A 20,000-nucleotide genomic window follows, 5' to 3' on the forward strand; every position below is an offset into this window, starting at 1 on the left:
CAAGCTAAGTGCAGGAGCTTGGGAGCAAGAAAAAAGCATATTGATACAATGAATAGATCCAGCTCCTTTTGGTGTACATAGATTTCCTAAATGATTTCCCATTCCCAATATGAACTTCAGGGGACATAGTTAATAGAAATCCATATGGGGCCTGGGGTGGAGGTGAGGGTGCACTTTGTGGCCAAGAAATACACCAGGCTAAGTTTGTAGTAATTCCTTTAAAATGGTTGAATAGGAATTGTTTCAGCTATACTTTTATTTGTATGTAAGAAGAAATTTGCAGATTGGAAAAGTAAAATGAAATAGTTGGTCATAAGATGATGCCTTGTTCAGTCAGACCCATGGTCCATATAGCCAAGTATTATCTACTTGACGGGGAGCAGGATCTCAGACCAGAGGCCTTTCCCATCACTTGCTCCTAATATCCTCCCTTGGTTATTGCTTGATTTTTATAAACTGGTGCCAGGTTGAATTCTCCATGGTTCTTTGCCACTGAGCTTGTGATCCATTTCAATGACCTCATTCCAATATGAGGTTTATCTTGGGATCCATAGAATGGTTGTGCAAAGACTTTACAATTCTGTAGTTAACTGCACCCTCTTGAACATGACAGATAAGCACTGAAGAACTGAACGAGAACGAAATGGAATGGCTCATGGAGGAGGTAGCTGCACCCAACCAGAAGTCAGGAAACGAAGGGCACGAAAACGGCCACATCACCAGCAAAGTAGTTAAGTCGGATGCTCTCACTTCTCTTCATGTGGATGATATGGACAGCGAGGATGAAGTCCTCACAATACCAGAGGTGAAGATTCATTCAGCGAGGGGCGTCCAGTCTAGTAGGCTTCCTCATGACAAGACCCTTAACCTCCCAAGCAGCGATAAGCCTGGCCTGCTCAATGGCAACAAGAATAGCAAAGGCAGCACCGCTTTTGGCCAACGGAAGCTACAGAACTCAGTGAAGACAGCTTCCTTTCATGATGACAGCGATGAGGACCTGTTGAACGTTTAACCTTCATTGTGCCTAATCAAAATTCCATGTGTGTGTGTACATATATATATACATAAAGGTGGGACAAACAAAATACTTCCAACCAAATACGAAGACTTTAGCTGCAGATGCCTTTTGCAAGGGAGTGTTTCAAAGGGAAGGTGGGAGGAGGAAAGAAGGGTCAATCCTAGTTGTTTACAATGGTCTGTTTAGTGATTACTGGGTTTCTAGCATCCACCGGAATGAATTGTGGCAATTCTTCTCCTCAGCCAGGATTTGCACTCTCCCCGCTCTGTAGATTATAGAGGCTTCATAATGCTTCCAAAAGGTAGGCTCAGATCTGAATGAAGTCCCCTCACCTTCAAGACGAGACTTGCATTTTAACACTCTTATTTTTATTTATTGTTCTCGGTACTCAGGTTCATGAAAATAATAATAAGCAACTTGCTCTTCCTGCAGGCCAGGGTGTTTGTGTTACAGATTCACCCCATCACATGAAATGGAGATGAGGGGTCCTCTGTATGTTTGCTGGGTTGTTTTGATGTACATTTTGGAGCTGGTCTGTTTAAACTTGCCTGTACATTTGATTTCCCGTATCCTAACTTAAAATGCGTTATGATTTGAAAAGTGTTTTTACTGGAAGGTACAAATCTTCATAGCTTTAGCCTTGAACAGTGGCTGTTCGTTGCATGTTGAATCTCTTTTTGGGGGGTGAGCTTAGCCAATCACATTAAGTCATTCATCAGTATTTACAAAACTTTTGGTGAAATAACCCAGAGCTCTCCTTTAGCTTTGCTGTTTCTTTCGAAGAGCAGTAAGGAAGGCAGATGTTCACTGTTATAACTCCTCCTAATGTTGTCGTGATGAGAAGAACACTGTACCTCTTTTGAAATGCGATCCTGCTTCAGGGGCTGTCCCTTTTGGGAAATGGCCCTTCTGGAAGAGTCTCCTAACCCTACCATATGGAACTAATTTATTCCAAGCCAAGCTATGGAATTTCTAGAACATCAGCTTCACTGCCCTGGGAGAGATGTATGCCTGCTCAAAGCCACAGGCCAACAGAAGCCTTAATTGCACAGACACAAACTTGAATTTTGGCGGACACTGTGTGTGGACACTGAGAGGCTACAAATTTTGGGGGGTAATATCATTGAACATCCAGGTCAGTTTTGCCTGCTAGAGCCACTGAAATTAAAGTGTTGTTGGCAACATTGAATGAAGATCTCCCTATAGCTATTGACATCTACTCTGTTTCTGACGGATCTCACGGGCAAAGAGCAAGTTTCTATGGACAATGCACCAGTATTTAACACTGGCTAGAAGCTCTTCCTTGTTTATACCTTTTCCTATTTACACTGGTTTGCTTAAGGTTGGCTTCCACTTAGGAATCTGATTTAATGTAACAAAAAGTGTTCAAATGATTTCAATAAAGCTAAATTATGTTTCCCAAGAATCTATATAAGATTATTTTTTTGTAATTTTCAATAACCTTGTAATGGGTCTCAGAACAGTGATGGAGATGTAGAGAACTTTTCTGTACAATTCTGAGTACACATTCTAAAGATCTGCCAGACTACTACCACAGAAGCAGAATGAATTGTCAAAATCATTAGGAAGAGGGACAGTCCACTTCATTACTTTGAGTGGGCTTGGTTCAAGTATTTGACCAGCTGGACAGCCATGGGAGGCTGACTTCTAAGTACCGGAAACTGCAAGGGGCCTCTGGATCCCCACTGCACAGTAGAAGTTCCCTTGGTTTTCTCTTTGATGGGATGTATGTTTCCTGTTTCTGAGTTAGAAAATTTCAGTTCTGCTTCACAAAGGATTGGCCAGAATGTTTATGTCAAGTTAACTTAAAGCCAAGGGTAGTCTGAACATAACTACTGGATGTCTCGGAGTGAACAAAATGGCTGGAATGGCTTTTCAGAAGAATATTTGATGCTGGTATGTTGTTGTTTTCTCAAAAGGAAAGTGCTATATGGTAGAACAACTTTCAGAACTGTACTTTATCCCGTATGAACTTGCCCATCAGCCAAACTCTCTTGGAGGCCCTTCTCTGAGCACTCTGCCTTTTCTGGTAGGCAGGTGGCAACCGGATGTCTGCTTGCTCTGGTGGCCCCCAAGTAACAGCACTCCATCACTTGCTTGCCTGTTCTTGTTGTTTAGACACCTGGAGAAAGCCATCCTATTCTATTACGTTTCAATCTCACCTTTTTCCCAAGGAACTCCCCCTTTTAACAGACCTTGTGTGATAGGTAAGTCAAGAGCAATGATCACTGGCTCAAGGTTACCCAGTGATCTTTCTGGCCAAGTGGGAACTAACCACTACACACACTACCTTAGGCTTTAATCCAGATATGATTTGCCTTTTGCTCTTCCTTTTTAAAATGCTTCCATGTCTCTCCAAGCTGCTCTTCTAGACGTCTTTCTACTTTTTCTTGGTCCACAAATCTGAAGACCACCCAGATGATTGGCAGTCTCTACTAGGCAAGAAGCTTTACAAAAGAGCATAACCATTTTTTTAGTTTCTGTTTCTCTCTCCACTGTGCCCTAAATCTCCTTTTTTTTTGGTATTCTCTGTTATGTACCCTTGCACACGTGTTTACCATGTGTAAAGAGAACTTCATTGAAATGTGTATCACAGTGTCAGTTCAGAGTTGCATATCTGTACAATAAGCATTACCTCCGATGATTCCAAGCAGTCACAGGCATTTATCCATAATACGCAAGTGGTTTAATAGGGTAATATCATAAAAAGTTAGTGCAGGCAAGGGAGTGGTACAGAACTGGACTCAAATTACACTGCTTTATCAGTGCACAACATGGCTTCTGTGGTTACCAGCTCAGAATTGCTGACATGTTAGCAATGTATAGATTCAGCTGGCCCCTTCTGTTCTAGGCCTTGACCAGTACAGTCAAACTAATTGGCCCAGAACTATCTGTATTCCTGAAAAATGATGGTAGTGATGGAACATAGGATCAGTGAAGTTTGTATGAACTGCACACACTCAAAAAGCTCACCGATAACAACACAAGCCAAGATAGCAACATACAAGATTCCAACAGATGCTCTGTGGGGTAGGAATGCTTTTACTCACAGAACAAACAAACAGCCAACCGGAATATATTCCATTCTTTTTGTCACTACTGCTTCACTGCCTAGATGTTTCAAGTGGCCTTTTTCTGGCCAAGAATGACCAGGTTAACTTTCCTTCAATCTCTTATTATGTTTTCACAAATTTCCACTCCCCCTTGGGAATATGAACATGACACTTAACTTTATTAGGTCAACTAAAACAAAAAAATAATAATACAACTCTAATATCCATTATGGAGGAAAGTGAAATACCGGTACTTTTACGTCTGCCATGAAAGCCCGTGGACTATTTTTCCAGACTTAAAATCTACCTGAGATGGAAAGATAGGCCAAAGGGGGCCGGGACGCAGCAATTTTTAGATTCTCAGAATGAGGGTTTTGGGTACTTGGAGCTTCATTTTGTGTTGTGCAACTCACAACACAAATTACAACTTGAAACAGGCAGCACCTCAAAAACAGGTTTTGGGGTTTTTTTAAAGCAAAAACTGATATAAAGTGAGACTTGAGTTTTATGAACACCACTAATATCTACAAACACAAAATCTAAAAACATAGGAAGCAGCTGTCCTACCAGATCAGACCAGATACTTGTGAGAAGCTCTCATCCTGATATGGTCGCCTCCCCCCCCCCCCATTAGTACGCAATTATCCTTGAAGATTTAACGTAAGACATGCAAACTGATGCACTTCCAGTGCTATTGCAGAAAAGTAACCCAGCAGAGTGTGGCTGTACAAGCAGCAACAAACATAGAAAACAAGTGATGAGGTAGCAAACAGGCTTTAAGAAATCCAAATAGACTTCATGGCGCCAAGATAATAACATGCTGTGTAGATGGGTCTCCAGCAACACAGGCCAAACCAACTGAGCGATACATTAACTAGCTCTGAGCCATTTTCTGCATCAGTACTCCTGTTATTCACTGGACTTCAGTTTACATAGAACACCTTTACATTCTTAGGTTACCCATTTAAAAAAAGAAAGTCCTGGAATAAAACATTCTTGGGACGAGGCCACTGATCTTCCATGAATGCTGTGGCCTTGAAGATGATGTTAATTGTCTTCATAGAGCTCTATTGAGTGTGTGTGTGTGTAGTGGTTAAGAGCGGTGGACTCGTAATATGGGTAACCGGATTTGCGTCTCCACTCCTCCACATGCAGCTGCTGGGTGACCTTAGGCCAGTCACACTTCTTTGAAGTCTCTCAGCCCCACTCACCTCACAGAGTGTTTGTTGTGGGGGAGGAAAGGAAAGGAGAATGTTAGCCACTTTGAGACTCCTTCGGGTAGTGATAAAGCGGGATATCAAATCCAAACTCTTCTTCTGTAGCATGGGCATTGCAAGTGTAAAACCTGTCTTCTGTGGTGATCGTCCATATCAGTTCTGTGATTCTATGCATCGTATAAATAAAGAGAACACAAGTTGGGGGTATGCAGGCCAAAGTAGACAGGATCTGGTTCCATGAATTTGTCTAATCCTCCTAAAGCTAGTCTTGCTATACTAGTTGCCATAAAGGCTGTTTGTGCATTTATGCTCCATGAATTTAATGTATGTCCAGAGGGAGGCAGGGAGGGAGGGACTGGCTTTTCCCAGAATGGTTTGACAAATCAATCCCTCTTCCTAAGGAACGCTGAAAATTTTAACTCTGTGAATGGAGTAGGAGTCTCCTAACAACACTACATTTCCAAGGAATCGGGGTGGGGGTGGAGAATGACCCATGATTATCTACAGTGGTATCATAGTGCCTTTAATGAATGGTGTGAATGTGGCCTGGGCTTACTAGAGGCACATTTAGTCACTGACTCCTGCCCAGGATGCTCTTCAATGCACCTCTTAACTTTCCACCAAAGAAGTGAATAGCTGCTTTCTCCCATGGGAAGGAATGGTAAAGTTCGGTATCTGGGGATAATGTTGGAGAGGGGGCAAAACCCAACAGTGAGAGGCCCACCTTCTAATGGCAGGGGCCCCTTGTAGACTGGAGTATCCTGAGGTGCGTTGCATCCACAGGACTCCCTACAGCCACCTACAATGCTTTTGCAAGGGTATTATCAACAACAGGGTGAAGTGGGGTAGCATCTGAGGGACTGCAGGAAGCACACAATCTCTCTCTGTAAAAGCAGCTCCAATGTCCAAGGCTGGACAGATTTATCAGCCAGGGGTTTGTTTACCTCTGTCAAAAGGCTTTGTCACAAGTCAATGTTGTCTTTTGCACTGGTGACCTTCCACCTTTTATTTGCTTGTCTGCGACTAAATATGGCTAGCGACTCCACTTGAAGCAAAGTAGAGAAAAGGGGACCGCTGGATTTCTTTAAAGCAACCCATCTTTGTTGTGCTTCCCACTGCTTTTAACACTGAAGAATGCTAGCCTTCAAGTTTAGTTACCCTCCCCCCCCCATGAAGCTTATATAAAAGTTGACACAGATGGCTTAATAATTTATAAACTAATACTTTGACTTGGGGGTCAGACGTCCTGTTGTTTAAGCATATTTCTGCTCGGCACAATTAGAAACAGTGTTGTGAATGACAGGCTTTGTACAAAATGCCAAACTTCGATGACATTCTAGAGCACATTGGGGAATTCGACCTGTTCCAGAAAAGAGCCTTTTTTCTCATTTGCTTCGTCTCTGTTGCCTTTGCCCCGATCTATGTGGGAGTCGTTTTCCTTGGCTTTATACCTGAGCACCGTTGCCTGAATCCTGGAGCTGCCGAGTTAAGCAGCAGATGTGGCTGGAGCCCCGAACAGGAGGTGAATTACACAGTTCCAAATGGAGAGACTTTCACTCGTCAATGCATGAGATACAATGTGGACTGGAATGCAACTGAGCTGAGCTGCACAGAACCGTTGGAAGCCTTTTCCAGTAAGAAGAACTTCTCTCTTACAACCTGTCAAGATGGCTGGGTCTATGATCCTTCAATATGGTCCATTGTGAGCGAGGTAAGGTCATGCTGCTGCCTTTCCTGTGCTCTCCCTTGGTCTATTAGTACAGTCATCCCCAAGCTGATGACCTCCAGATGTTTTGGGCTACCACTCCCATCAAACCCAGCCAATGTGGCCAGTAGTGGGGGATGATAGGAGCTGTAGCTCAAAACATCTCAACGTCACCAGGGTGGGGTAGAATGCTCTGGTGAATAGCCCAAAACTGGGAAGAGGAGGGTGATGATGTGGGGTATCACTGTGGTATGTACAGGTGGGCTTCAGGAAATACCAACAACATTCCACATAGAGGAAAAGCAGTCATTTTACAACAGGTTAGGTTGCATTAATGCTGCCAGCCCTCATGTCAGATTCTGATGCTTCATTTGGAAGCTGAGTAGACACTGAAATCAATAGCATTCACTTTTGTTTCCTGAAAAATCCAGTACTTTTTTGTGATGGCCATCCTCTGTTTTTTTTTAATTTAGAAATGTTAGCTTCAGGTAAATAATCATACAGCTTGATTTACAGTTCACATAAATGAGGCTGGCCTTCACCAGCCTGGTGTCCTCCTGATGTTTTGGACCCCATTCTCAACCAGGACAGCCATGCCAGCTGGGGAAGATGAAAGATGTAGTGCAAAATAACTTGAGGGCACAATATGAGTTTTAACTACATTGTGCAAAAATGTGGAACTGCTCAAAGCTAGCAAGGTTCTTAGCAAGATGAAGGTAGATTGAGTAGTGATTGTGAAAGGAACAGGCATTTCTGCTGGGCTGTAAATCTCACTAGGCGGAGTTGACGCATTTCCACATGTAATGTAAAAGAAACAAATGGAAAATCTGTGATTTCCAATCTCTTAACTCCGTCACCAAAACTGAATGCCTCTGTAGATTTATGTGTCAATGAATTGTTAACATCAGAAACATATTCCTAGAAAGCTCTTATCTGGAGGTTCACTACTTATGAACCACTTCCTTAATTTTTTTAAAAAAGGTCACCCCTTGTGCGGACTGTGCCATTATATAATTTATTTGCTAGGTGGCACTGGACTTGACCACATCTGAGTGTGGTCAGGAGTTTCCTGTTGCTGTTCTGTATTTGTTTAAGAGAGACAATAATGCTCTTGTAGCATTATCATGGCTGGTGTGTCTTTTTAACATGCTGTAACAGCTCAGGCCTCCAGGTCAGAATTCACAAGGTCGTTGGTATACTGACCCATGCATTCAACATTGGATCAATTAAGAAAACTGATATCCCCATAACAGCTTTTCTCCTGACAGAGATATGTGGAAAGAGGTCCAACATGTGACCCACTGTAATGTTGCCACTGTTTCAGTAAGCCACAATATAGGCATGTTAGACCAGGCAGAACTACATGCCTCTTAAAAGCCTGGATTCTGATGATCCACATCTGATAATTTTTAGTGAAAGCAGGCATGTGACCACACTCAGAATTTCATCTGCTGGAAAGGTGTTCCACAAAGCTGAGGTTCAGATCCCACAAAAGCTAAAAGTGAGCAAGACCTGTGAAATAAGAAAGGTAAAGAGAAGCAAGACAACTGGCATGTAGTGGTCCTAAGGAAGAAAGAGCAAAGAGAAGCAATTTTTCAGGTTTTCACTATGACCTGGGGGTCCAAGGAAACTGGGTCCAGGAAGTGGCTAGCACAATCTAAGTGGCTTCTTTATGTGGAGGGGGTTTGTTGGTGCTCATAGGACAGATTTTATTCATTCTGAGTTTGGAGCTTGCCTCACTACCCAATAAGGTTCAGGCATTGCTTGACTCTTATCCAATCCAACTCTGGGTTCCTTGGATGTGTCTAAATACAGTTCCAAAATAGAACACGCTTTTCTTTTGGGGAGACACTGGCTTGTGCTTCCCACAAGGATCCTGACTATCTTGTAAAGGAAAACTACAAAGGTGGCTGAGAAGTGGAAACCAGGGAGAGGATGCAAAGGTAAGGTGTCAAGCTCAGAAAAAGTCCTGCTCCACTGGCACCCATGTGGTTGGAGCAAACATGGAAGAAAGTCTTTAATGGCAGTGGACTATGGGGAAATTGTAGCTTCCTCTGCCATCTGGTCATCCCTACATTCTAGCACTTAGAACTGATTTGTAATTTTATTCCTAATTGTGTCCCCACAGTTTAATTTAGTATGCGAAGACTCCTGGAAGTTAGATGCATTTCAGTCATCTGTAAATGCTGGTTATTTTCTTGGATCCATATGTGTTGGCTACATAGCAGACAGGTAGGTGCAGAATGATTAGGTAAAATTCAGGTAGCTAACATCAGGTCAGTTTTGCTGATACTATGCATGGATGGCAGAAAGTCATTAAATAATAATTAAGAAATGTTTGCTAATTTAATATTATATGCCACTATGTTACTGAATGTTTCTCAGTTTCCTGTTTGGTGTAAGCTTCTCAGGATTTGATAGTTTATTAGATCTGACACATACAGACTCCTTTGGGTACAGAATAATATTCCCATTAAGGCTTTTTGCAAAATCAAACCTCCATATGACAACTTTGAGATTATTATTTAAAAGTCAGGCAGTGGTACTACAGGGCATGGATTAGGTTTCAGCATGCACAGTTTTAAGAAAAGGAAGCAAGATGTTTTATCACTATTCCTAATAATACCCAGCATAGCAGGTACTGTTCTATTACTTAAGTGGATTTTTTTCACATAGCAAAATTGATACCTTCTCTCCTTTTCCCATCCACTGCCCAATCGCTGTTAAGTATGCTTAATTGCCATAGGACACATGGGAAATCAGTGGAATTGTTTAATATTATTTTAGTATGGTTGAATGAAACAATGGGCCGGGCCCTTTGCCTCCTTCTCCTTCCAGTATTCCTCTCTTAGCTCACTGCTTCCTCCTGCCACCAAGATGGAGAGTCTCATTCAGCATTATGTGAGCCTAAATTCCTCAGAAAATAATTTTATGAGGAAAACTGTTGAAGACCATCACCTCCCCTCAAGAATATTTGGCAAACACCCTCCCCTCATTTTACTACCTACAAATAGCAAGAACATAACAAGCTGCCTTACTCCAAGTCAGACCTTTGGTCCTTCTAGCTCAGTATTGTCTACAAACTGACTGGCAGTGACTCTTGAGGGTTTCAGGCAGGGGACACTCCCAGCCCTGCTTGAAGATGCTGGGGCCTGAACCTGGAACCTTCCGTATGCAAGGCAGACGCATTCCCACAGTGCAGACGATTTTGAGAGGCCATTTTCACTCAGCCCAATTACAAAGTCTTTCCACTCAATCTTGTTTTGTTCTGCTTGTATGATATATTTTAATATTTTATACATTTTAAACAGCCTCAAGGAGTGTGCATACACTAGAATGGAGGGGTAAAGGTAAAGGGACCCCTGACCATTAGGTCCAGTCGCAGACAACTCTGGGATTGCGGCGCTTATCTCGCTTTACTGGCCGAGGGAGCTGGCATACTTCTTCCGGGTCATGTGGCCAGCATGACTAAGCCAGAAATGGGCTAAAATAAATGGTCTGGAGTTAGGGGTGAGCAGTAAGATTGCCAAGTTTGTTGATCATATTAAAGTGTTCAGAATTGGGTTTTTTTATATAAAAAAACAAAACAAAACAACAACAACAACAGAGAGCTTCAAAAGGACCTCTCCACACTGAGAGAACAGGCAGTAAGGTGGCAGTAATATGTAAACAGGTGTAAAGTGATTCATGTCATGGCAAAAAATATCTTAAGGTTGTAGTGGATAGCTAGATGAATATGGGTTGATGCGCGGCAGCTGTAAAAAATGCAAATTCCATGCTAGGAATGGGGGAGGACTCCCCTACCGATATCATAATGCTATTATACAAATCTACGGTGCTGCCAAATTTGGAATACTGTGTTACCTCACATCAAAAAAGATATTGTAGAGCGGGAAATGGTTCAGAAAAGGGCGAGCAAAACGATCAAGGAAATGGCGCAAGTCCCCTATGAGGAAAGGTTGCGGCATTTGTGTGACATGATAGACATTTATGAAATTATGCATGCCATGGAGAAAGTGGACAGAATACTAGAACTCCTGGACATCCAGTGAAGCTGAATGTTGGGAGATTTAGAACAGATAAAGTACATCTTCAGACAGTGCATAGTTCAGCTATGGAACTCAAATCCACATGAGGTACTACTGGCCACCGACCCATGTGGCTTTAAAGGAGGATTAAAGGAGGATTAAAGGAGGACAAATAAATGGAGGAGAAGGCTATTTAAGGCTTCTAACCATGATAACTGTGCTCTTCCTCCATAGTTGGAGGCAGTAACACTCCTGAAAACTATTTGTTGGAAACCACAAGAGTGCAGAGTGTTCTTGTGCTTGGGTCTTGCCTGAGGGGGCCCAGTGTGAGAATAGGATGCTGGACTAGATGGTTCATGGCTTGATCCAGCTGACTCATCTTATATTTCATTGTTCTTAATTCATTAATGAAAGCATGCTTTTGCATGTGTTTTTGGGGAAAAACAAAACCCTTCTGTATCTTTTCTGTCACTCACCCTCAATTCAGGTTCGGACGTAAAACAAGTCTCTTAATTAACACCCTGGTCAATTCCATCGCAGGAGTTCTTGTGGCCTTGGCACCAAGCTACTTATGGTTGGTGATATTTCGCTTCATCCAAGGACTAATCAGCAAGGCCAGCTGGACAGCAGGCTACATTCTAAGTAAGTGTGACACCCTCATTGATGTAACTTCTTGTGGATGAAATAATCTGCCCAGTCACTAGTTCAAAGCAGATGCTGTTGGACTGCAGCTCCATTGGTCATGCTGGTTGGGGTCATGCTGGGAAAAACATTCAGAGAGCCGCAGGTTCTAAATCTGTGTGCATACACACTCACTCTTTTTGTCCTGGGCACAAAGGAGCTTCTGTATATTGAGTTTGTACAATGTGCAATAAGGGTCTTTGTGTATGAAACACAATCAATAATAAGATCCACAAAAATGAACATATACTTGCATTATTGTTCATTATCCTGTTTGTATGTGTTTGTTCTTCAAAGTGCATTGCTAATAATACATGTGGGGGGGCTATTGGTTTTGTTTTGTTTTATTATGTATTTTGTATTCTCGTTTTGTGTTTTTATGTTGTGAACCAGCCTGTGATCTTTGGATGAAGGGCAGTATACATATTTTAGTAGTAGTAGTAAGCAGAATGTAAGACCACTGGTCCATCTAGCTCACTATTTTCTACAGCAATAAAGCTAGATTTCAGTTCAGAACTGTCTTTGTGAGATCAACTCATTTATTTTCCAGTCACAGAAATTGTTGGTCCAAGCTACAGGAGGGTTGTGGCTATTCTTTACCAAACAGCATTTGCTTTCGGCCTCCTCATCCTTGATGCTGTGGCTTATGTGATTCCTCACTGGAGATGGCTGCAACTTGCCATTACTCTGCCGTGTTTCCTTCTTTTGTTCTACTACTGGTAAGGTGCTGTTTGCTTACGTTCTGTCTTCTGATTCAGTGCCAGTACTTGCCATCTCTATAAAACCAGTTTTCAACATCCTAGGAGGAATTTAGGTATGCACATTTCAGCCATACCTCCCTCCCCCTGTCCCTGCTAAGTACACGAGTTCATACTATCCATACATTCATTCATGGGCATATCTGCATGGATGAGTGCGCAGTTGCATGGTGCTGATCATGCACCGCCACAAAATAACTTTCTTTGCGTTCTATTATGGTGCAGTGTTGGAGCCTGGCAATGTATATCATAGCTGTCAACTTTCAGATTTGAAAATAAGGGATCAGCAGCCTCACCTGTCCCAGGGACAGACTACAGGATATCTAACAATCTGGCATAGCAGCGGGAAGCAGCGGGAAACGGCGCTGGAATAAGGGAATTTCCCGCAAAAAAAAGGGAAGGTTGACAGCTATGATGTGTATTGACACAAAAAGGACGAGCATCAGGGAGCAGTCAGGACTTGCATGGCTGAATTTCATTTCATCTTGATTTTACCATGAGTCTTCCTGCAACAGCCTCATAAGGCTGCTTTTCTGGAATCCTGCTTTTGTTTGCAGGTGCCTGCCGGAATCTCCTAGGTGGCTGATCTCTCAAGGACAGAATGGCAGAGCTATGGAAATCATGGGTGATATTGCTAAAAAGAATGGGAAAGTCATGCCTGCCAGTTTCGAGGTGAATTTTATACATACAAAGTAGTAGCTTCCTTAGTATGCTATTTTAACTATATGCTCCCTGGGAGGGCATCCTATGAGCCATTCACAGGAGCCAACTCCTAGGCCAAGGGGTCTTTGCCCCCCCTCAAATTTGAGAGGTCTGCCCCCCCCCCCAGTTGATGGGCATTGCCATTCAAATGGTGTGTGTGCACCACATCATGTGATGTGCGGTGGGGCTTACCTACCCCACCATATTTTATTTATGTTGGCATCCCTGGAGCCGTTGGTTAGGTCAAATCTATCCCTGTAATATTGGAGGCAGAATTCCAACATTGGGGAGGGAAATAGACTGCCACAGTTTACCGCTCTAGCAGAACCAGCTCCTCTCATGCCCTGGCCAAAGCAACACACAAACTCTGACCTAGTAAGGGGAATAAGAGGGCATTCCAGGGGCATTCTGGGAAGCAATTTGTATCTGGGATCTCCCTGTTTAAACTGTAAAATGTCCCTGTTCCTTTACCCTTGGTTAATATTGCAACAGTTATCTTATAGAGTATAAACCTTGAAGAAGAAAAAGGAGAAAAAGAACAGAATGAAAACCGGGGGCCTTCGTTGATGGATCTTGTGAGGACAACACAGATGAGAAAATACACTTTAATTTTGATGTATAACTGGTAAGAGACCCTTAACTTCATTATTAATTTTCTTGCTTGTTTAATACATGACTGCTCCCTGCACGCACATTCTTACTGAGGATCATTTTATTCATGACCTTTGTGTTTAAGGTTAAACATGCAACAGGGTATAGCAATAAGCCTGAGGTCCACATGTCGTTCATCAGCACACATGGGAACTCGGAATACAACCTGGATTCATGCTGTTAGGCCTTGCTTGCACAATCTGCCCATCTCTTTCTCGTAGTCAGTGAGACCTACTTGTGTAGTCATTTTTACTTGAGTGTCCCAATTCATAGGCAGGATGGAAGGGAAAAGGGTGTCCAGACCAGAGGCTTCCTCCCATAGGCTACCAATCTTCACACTGAACTATCCCATGTCAGGAGAAGCGTTCTATTCCATTCCAAGCATGTCATGCACTCATCCTGTCTCAAATCTCACCTCCCATTCAGCCCAGTCTTTTGGACTTGTCAAAGTATACCCACTGATTCTGAGGCAAGGGAGAAAGAGAGTTGATAATAATCTAGAGCTAGAGCTAGTCAAAAGAAAGCAAAAAGACTAACAGAAAGCAAAGCATGTTTACAGTATTTGTCCAATCCCAGTTTGCTTTTCCAATGTTTGTCCCCAGTAGAAAGAAGGGAGAAGGATGAGAATGGGAAGAAGGGAAGAAAGATAAATTAATAGATAAAGCCTCACTATGTATCAACTTCAAAGGTTAACAATACAGTTTGAGACCAAAATATCCTATATTGAGTGATAGTTCCTGGATATCTGTCTCAAATTTCTCAAAGGAACATGACTCCTTTCAGACAAACACATTGTTTCACATTTAACGCGGTGGTTCTTCTTTTCCTAGGTTCACAAGTGCCATCATGTACCAAGGACTCATCATACACCTGGGGATTTCTGGAGACAATGTTTACCTGGATTTTTTCTACTCGTCTCTAGTTGAATTTCCAGCAGCCCTCATACTCATACTTACGACAGAGCGCATGGGCCGCCGCTATCCCTGGGCTACCGCAAACCTGGTGGCAGGAGCGGCTTGCCTTGTTGCAGCTTTCACCCCAGAAGGCAAGTTGGTCATCTCCATTCATCCATTTCCCTGCCGGGTGAGAGAGGGGAGCCTTATTAATTCTGCCTGTCTGCTTCTCCTCTGTTGTGGGATATGTCTGCCCCTTCCAAGAAATCACTGAAGATTCCATATGTAAGGTGGTAATAAACGCTCAGTCAATATGGCCAACAGAAGCTGTTACACCATGTCATTCAAGAAGTAACTAGGTATTCCTTCTAATATTGTACTATAAAGGATGCGGCAGTGAAACTTTGGGTTGCACTGCACATTCCCCACAGTTTTGCACAAGATGTTGAGCACCACTTGACTTTTGCACAACAGTCATTCGTGAATTAGTTTATTGTTCAAAAACTGCACTCATGACTGTATGCACCACGCAAGATATTGGAGTGCATTCCATATTTATAGTCCAATTTCTCCCATCCTCACTTGTACAAAGATAATTTAAACTAACATTCAAAGGAGGGTTGCAGAATCATAAATGTAGAGAAGAAAACTTTAAATAAAGAAACCATAGGCTCCCCATCATCTTTTGCACTGAATGAAGTCTTATCTCAAATTCAAACCTTAAAGTCCTTGCAGTTGGTTTGTTCCACAGTTTTTGATCTCGTCTCTTCTGCCTGTACTTTAGTCCAATTAAGCTCTAATGAACAAGAGAACCTCTGCTTCTTAATGGCAACGTTGGAGGGTTTTTGCCAGGCAAAGTGATTTTGCATTCAGCGCCTCCCTGCTCCCCACGTTCCATGCCAGAGTGAGAGCCAGGTACCAAGATGAACTGCAAGTGAAGCTTGTTCCCCTTGTCCCTGGGGGGAATTTGCAAGGATGATTTACCCTCAACTACCCTTGTTTTTCCTTTGCCTAAGATCTCCCGCGGTCGTGGGGGCTGCCTCCATTAAGGCAAAGTGGAACCGCAAGCCCCAGATATTGGAGTGCAGGTCACATGGTGTGCAGCTGTTACTAGTGCACAGTCCAAGAGACTTCACCACCAGCAAAGCACTACAAGAACTCAAGGAGCTGGTTGATAAGATACAGTCATGTGCACATTGCAATGGTGCCTTGATGGCTGGAAATTGCTCTCCAGCTTTTGGAATAAGACAGCCATTAGAGAGTGGAGGCATCAGAGAAACAGTTAAAAGCACTTTGCAGATAGAATGAGGTGCTGGAGCTGTGAGTTGTCTGGATATGTATTTGATGTCTACTGAAACAGTCTATTTCCTTCCACTAGACACTGTTTGAATATTTGTATATAAAGCCAGTATCTCAAGGACAACCTAAGTCTTTAGTGTGCTCTCATCCATATCCAGAATACTGCAGCCACAAGCAGTGTCCAGGCAGCCCATGTCAGCAGTGTCGTTTGCTGATTTTCCTCAGAAATAGCTTAAAAACATCCAACTTCTTTGTGAACAACTTTGGGCAAAAGAGCTCAACAACCATATATTAGCTCTGCCCTTGAAACTTCTTACTGCTAAGAAATCAGAGATTTATCTACCACCAGTACTCTGGGAAATGATAATCTGTTATGTCATTGGTATTAATTGCCTTCCTTCAATGAGCCTTTAGAGAATTATATATTAATCTTTCCTTTCCAGATATGCACTGGCTAAAGGTTATTACATCTTGCTTTGGCAGATTAGGAGTCACGATGGCATTTGAAATGGTTTGTTTTGTCAATACTGAATTGTACCCCACATTTCTCAGGTAGGTCTTTTGACGACCAAAGGAAAGGTGACTTCTGAAATTGCTTTATATAGATTAATGCACATTTACATTATCACAGATTTACAGGTATAAGACTCTCCTGCGTACTCTCATTGAAAAGAAACTGAAATCTGTACTGCTATTCCTTGAGGGGTTTTCACATGTTGCATTCAACTCGTGGATAATCTGTGTACCAGTCCGCACAATAGTTGAGCTATACAAATCAACACAAATATACTCTTTTACTTTCATGTGTGTAGAAAGACAGCTTCTACCAATGTTCACATAATGTGTGAACATATCTCTGGATTTTTTTTGCTTCAAGGGGAATTTGGGAACACCCAACACCCCAGCATGGTGGTCTTAATAAATAAGACCTCTTAGAATTAAAGGTTTGGGGATGAGCTGGATTTTTCTTGTAACCAAGCAGTAACTATGGAAATATTTACCTTCCTATCTGCTCCAAAAAATGGTTGGAATGTAGGCATCTCTTTCTCTTCTGTAAGGAAAACCACAGTTGATAAGGATAAAGTTTTATGTTGGCTTTGAGGTCTGAATTCCTACACACACAAACTTATAATATAATGTGTGTTTTTTCTTTTGTATCAGAAACCTCGGTGTGATGGTCTGTTCATCCATGTGTGACTTCGGTGGAATAATTTCCCCATTTGTTGTCTATAGACTATCAGAAATCTGGTCCGAGCTACCTCTTGTAGTTTTTAGTAAGTAATCCTCTATTTTGAGTTGCTTGAGTATGTTGTTCTTTTAATGAAAAATCAAAATATCTCTATTCCACTTTTCTAGTTTAAAATCTTCCTAGGGAGACTTTGCCACCTCTGCAAAGACCCAGCCACCTAACCCTTTGAAGACAATGCAAAGGAGAGGATGTCTGAAGCAAATCTTAAAAAATTGTGAAAGAAATATGCTAGTTATAAGTTGTTTAGCCTGTAAAGGTCAAAACAAACACATTGAATTGTGCCTAGAAACAGACTGATTAGTAACAAACTTCTGTTAACATGGATGAAATATGTTCAGACAGGCACATTTCAATAACAAATCTAGCTGTCATGTTTACAACCAGCTGAAATTTCTGAGTAGCTTTTACAGCTCCCATATTAAAAACATTGCAGTACTGTATGTTGATGTTGCAATAGCATTTATGACTAGAGCATGAGTAGGCAAACTAAGACCCGGGGACCGGATCCGGCCCAATCACCTTCTAAATCTGGCCCACAAACAGTGTGTTTTTAAATGAGTAGAATGTGCCCTTTTATTTAAAATGCACCTCTGGGTTATTTTAGAGCATGCCTGGTGTTTTTACATGAGTAGAATGTGTGCTTTTATTTAAAATGCATCTCTGGGTTATTTGTGGGGCATAGGAATTCGTTATTATTTATTTTTCAAAATATAGTCCGGCCCCCCACAAGGTCTGAGGGACAGTGGACTGGCCCACAGCTGAAAAAGTTTGCTGACCCCTGGACTAGAGCAAGGCGGTCTCAGAACACCAGGGACCACAACTGACACATTAGCCTAAGTTGGTGGGAAAACTCTGGCCCAGTGGACATTAGCAGAGCGTCCAGTTTAAAGGCCATAAAGAAACTGCCCTCCTAAGCTGCAAACCGATTCTTTAAGGAGGACCACACCTCCAGTTAAAGTAGGCTGAATACCAACTACCAAGGATATTGAGTCACCAAACAAGTCTCTCTCTCTTACCTGTATTGCACTCCAGTTTGCTTTTTTCTCATCCTGTCTATTATTAAGTTTTGTTCAGCACTTCCTTGTCCTGTTTGTGAGTTCTTGATTTCCCCAATCTTCCTAAGCATGTTTACTTGGAAGTGAGTTGTGCTAAATTTAAGGGGGTGGTCTGCATATTGAACTACCTTTGTGATTTACAATGAGCTGGTTTTTTAAAATGTGCATTGCCGTATGTTGGGTCTTAACTGCCTTTTATGTGTTTCATTGCCAGCTGCAGTTGGTTTGATTGCTGCCGGATCAGTGCTATTTCTGCCTGAGACCAAAGGGAGAACTTTGCCTGAGACCATTGAGGACGTAGAAAACTTTCATCGGCACCGTGCTAAGCAGCTCAATTAATGACAAGAGAATGGAAAGTATTATTTGAAAATCAGTGTTCTTTCAGCTATAGTTTGTAAAAGGCTCTGAGAATTAACCAGCTTGTCTTGGAAATAAAACCATGAGGACTTTAACTGACTGTAATGTAAAGGTCATTATACTAATATATATATAGATAGATAGATAGATAGATAGATAGATAGATAGATAGATATTTGTCCTGTGTGTTCATCTGTTAAATGGATGAGTATTGTAAAGGTAGCATATAGTGCACATTTTTAAAAAAATAGTTCTTAGAAATGACCCTAATTCAAATTATGTTGTGATGATACAGTCTGATTGGCCATCTGTCTATCTTCAAACTTGGCTGAATATCTATTGTTCTGGGGGCATTCTTTTTGCAGGGTGGTGGGCCATTAAGAGAACAAAGGAACGATCATGAGTCATTAAGAAAGCAAAGGAGAGGGGGCTCTGAGATGGCAAATGGGTGGTTCCCCCCAACTTGCATATAGTGAGGACAAAAGCCAGAGTTTAGAGTTGAAAGTGTATGTAATGCGAACCAGAAGTAAAGTTACAGGTTGGAAACCAGAGAGGCAGAGCACAATGTTTGATTTCTGCTTGAATCCAAGGCTGTGGCTGTAGGAGAAGCAGGACCTTATTGGAGTGTTAATTGTGTGAGCCCCTCCATCATAGGCTCAGGTTGTATATATGTGTAAAGAAACCATATATCATAAAGAAACCACAGTCTCCCCAATGGATCATTCCCAAAGGAAACACGAATCCTGGATGAGTGTCTAGAATGCCTGGAATTTCACACTGAGAAATTGGCATGAGCTGAGAAAACAGCTTACATCATTAGATAACTGAAATGGGTGGACAAGATGGGCACAAGGAGGGGCTTGTGCACACACATGGGCACATGAGATGAGGCACACAGAAAGCTACATCAAAAACTGACCAAAATTAAGAACTTTGAGAATTTTCTTTGTCTTTCATTCCTGATTTAAGTATTTGACTAACTCCATAGTGAGGCTTAAAATACATTTAAATTGGGCCAGATTGCACCCAAAGTCTGTAGGTGAAGTGAACTAGATAGCCAGAATCAGAACATTTTTTATGGGGAGAATTGTTGCACAGTATTGGTCCTTCTAAATATTGAATGCAGTACAAAATGATGTAAATGACTTCCCTTTTCTTTAGAAACTGTCTATTTCCTGATGCAATGAATTATTCCTATTCATTTTTGTTTCCCAAACCACATACAGAATTTCATCATGTAGGGTTTGAGTCTATCCTTTGCTAGTATTGTTCTGGCTGTAAACTCTGTGAAAACAGCAAGTTTCGTTCTCATA

The 20,000-nt window shown here is 42.0% G+C and overlaps 2 protein-coding genes across 2 annotated transcripts in view; both read left to right on the forward strand.

Moving 5' to 3' along the window:
- IGF2R (insulin like growth factor 2 receptor) overlaps window positions 1-2,444 on the forward strand; it is a 65,086-nt gene extending 62,642 nt beyond the window's left edge. The window contains exon 48 of the mRNA XM_081856530.1: window positions 614-2,444. Within this exon, the coding sequence (XP_081712656.1) occupies window positions 614-1,012 (399 nt within the window). The 3' untranslated portion in view covers window positions 1,013-2,444. The remainder of the gene's footprint in view (window positions 1-613) is intronic.
- Window positions 2,445-6,263: 3,819 nt separating this feature from the next.
- On the forward strand, window positions 6,264-18,812 carry LOC309338973 (solute carrier family 22 member 2-like). The gene is made up of 10 exons (XM_081856532.1): window positions 6,264-7,020; window positions 9,143-9,246; window positions 11,530-11,684; window positions 12,274-12,442; window positions 13,039-13,153; window positions 13,687-13,808; window positions 14,665-14,879; window positions 16,470-16,578; window positions 17,188-17,300; window positions 18,545-18,812. Exons 1-10 carry the CDS (start codon window positions 6,625-6,627, stop codon window positions 18,667-18,669), a joined length of 1,623 nt encoding a protein of 540 aa, XP_081712658.1. The 5' UTR covers window positions 6,264-6,624; the 3' UTR covers window positions 18,670-18,812.
- Window positions 18,813-20,000: the final 1,188 nt, after the last annotated feature.

This window comes from Podarcis erhardii (assembly GCF_964252035.2).
Source record: "Podarcis erhardii genome assembly, chromosome: 3".
NCBI classification, from domain to species: Eukaryota; Metazoa; Chordata; class Lepidosauria; order Squamata; family Lacertidae; genus Podarcis; species Podarcis erhardii.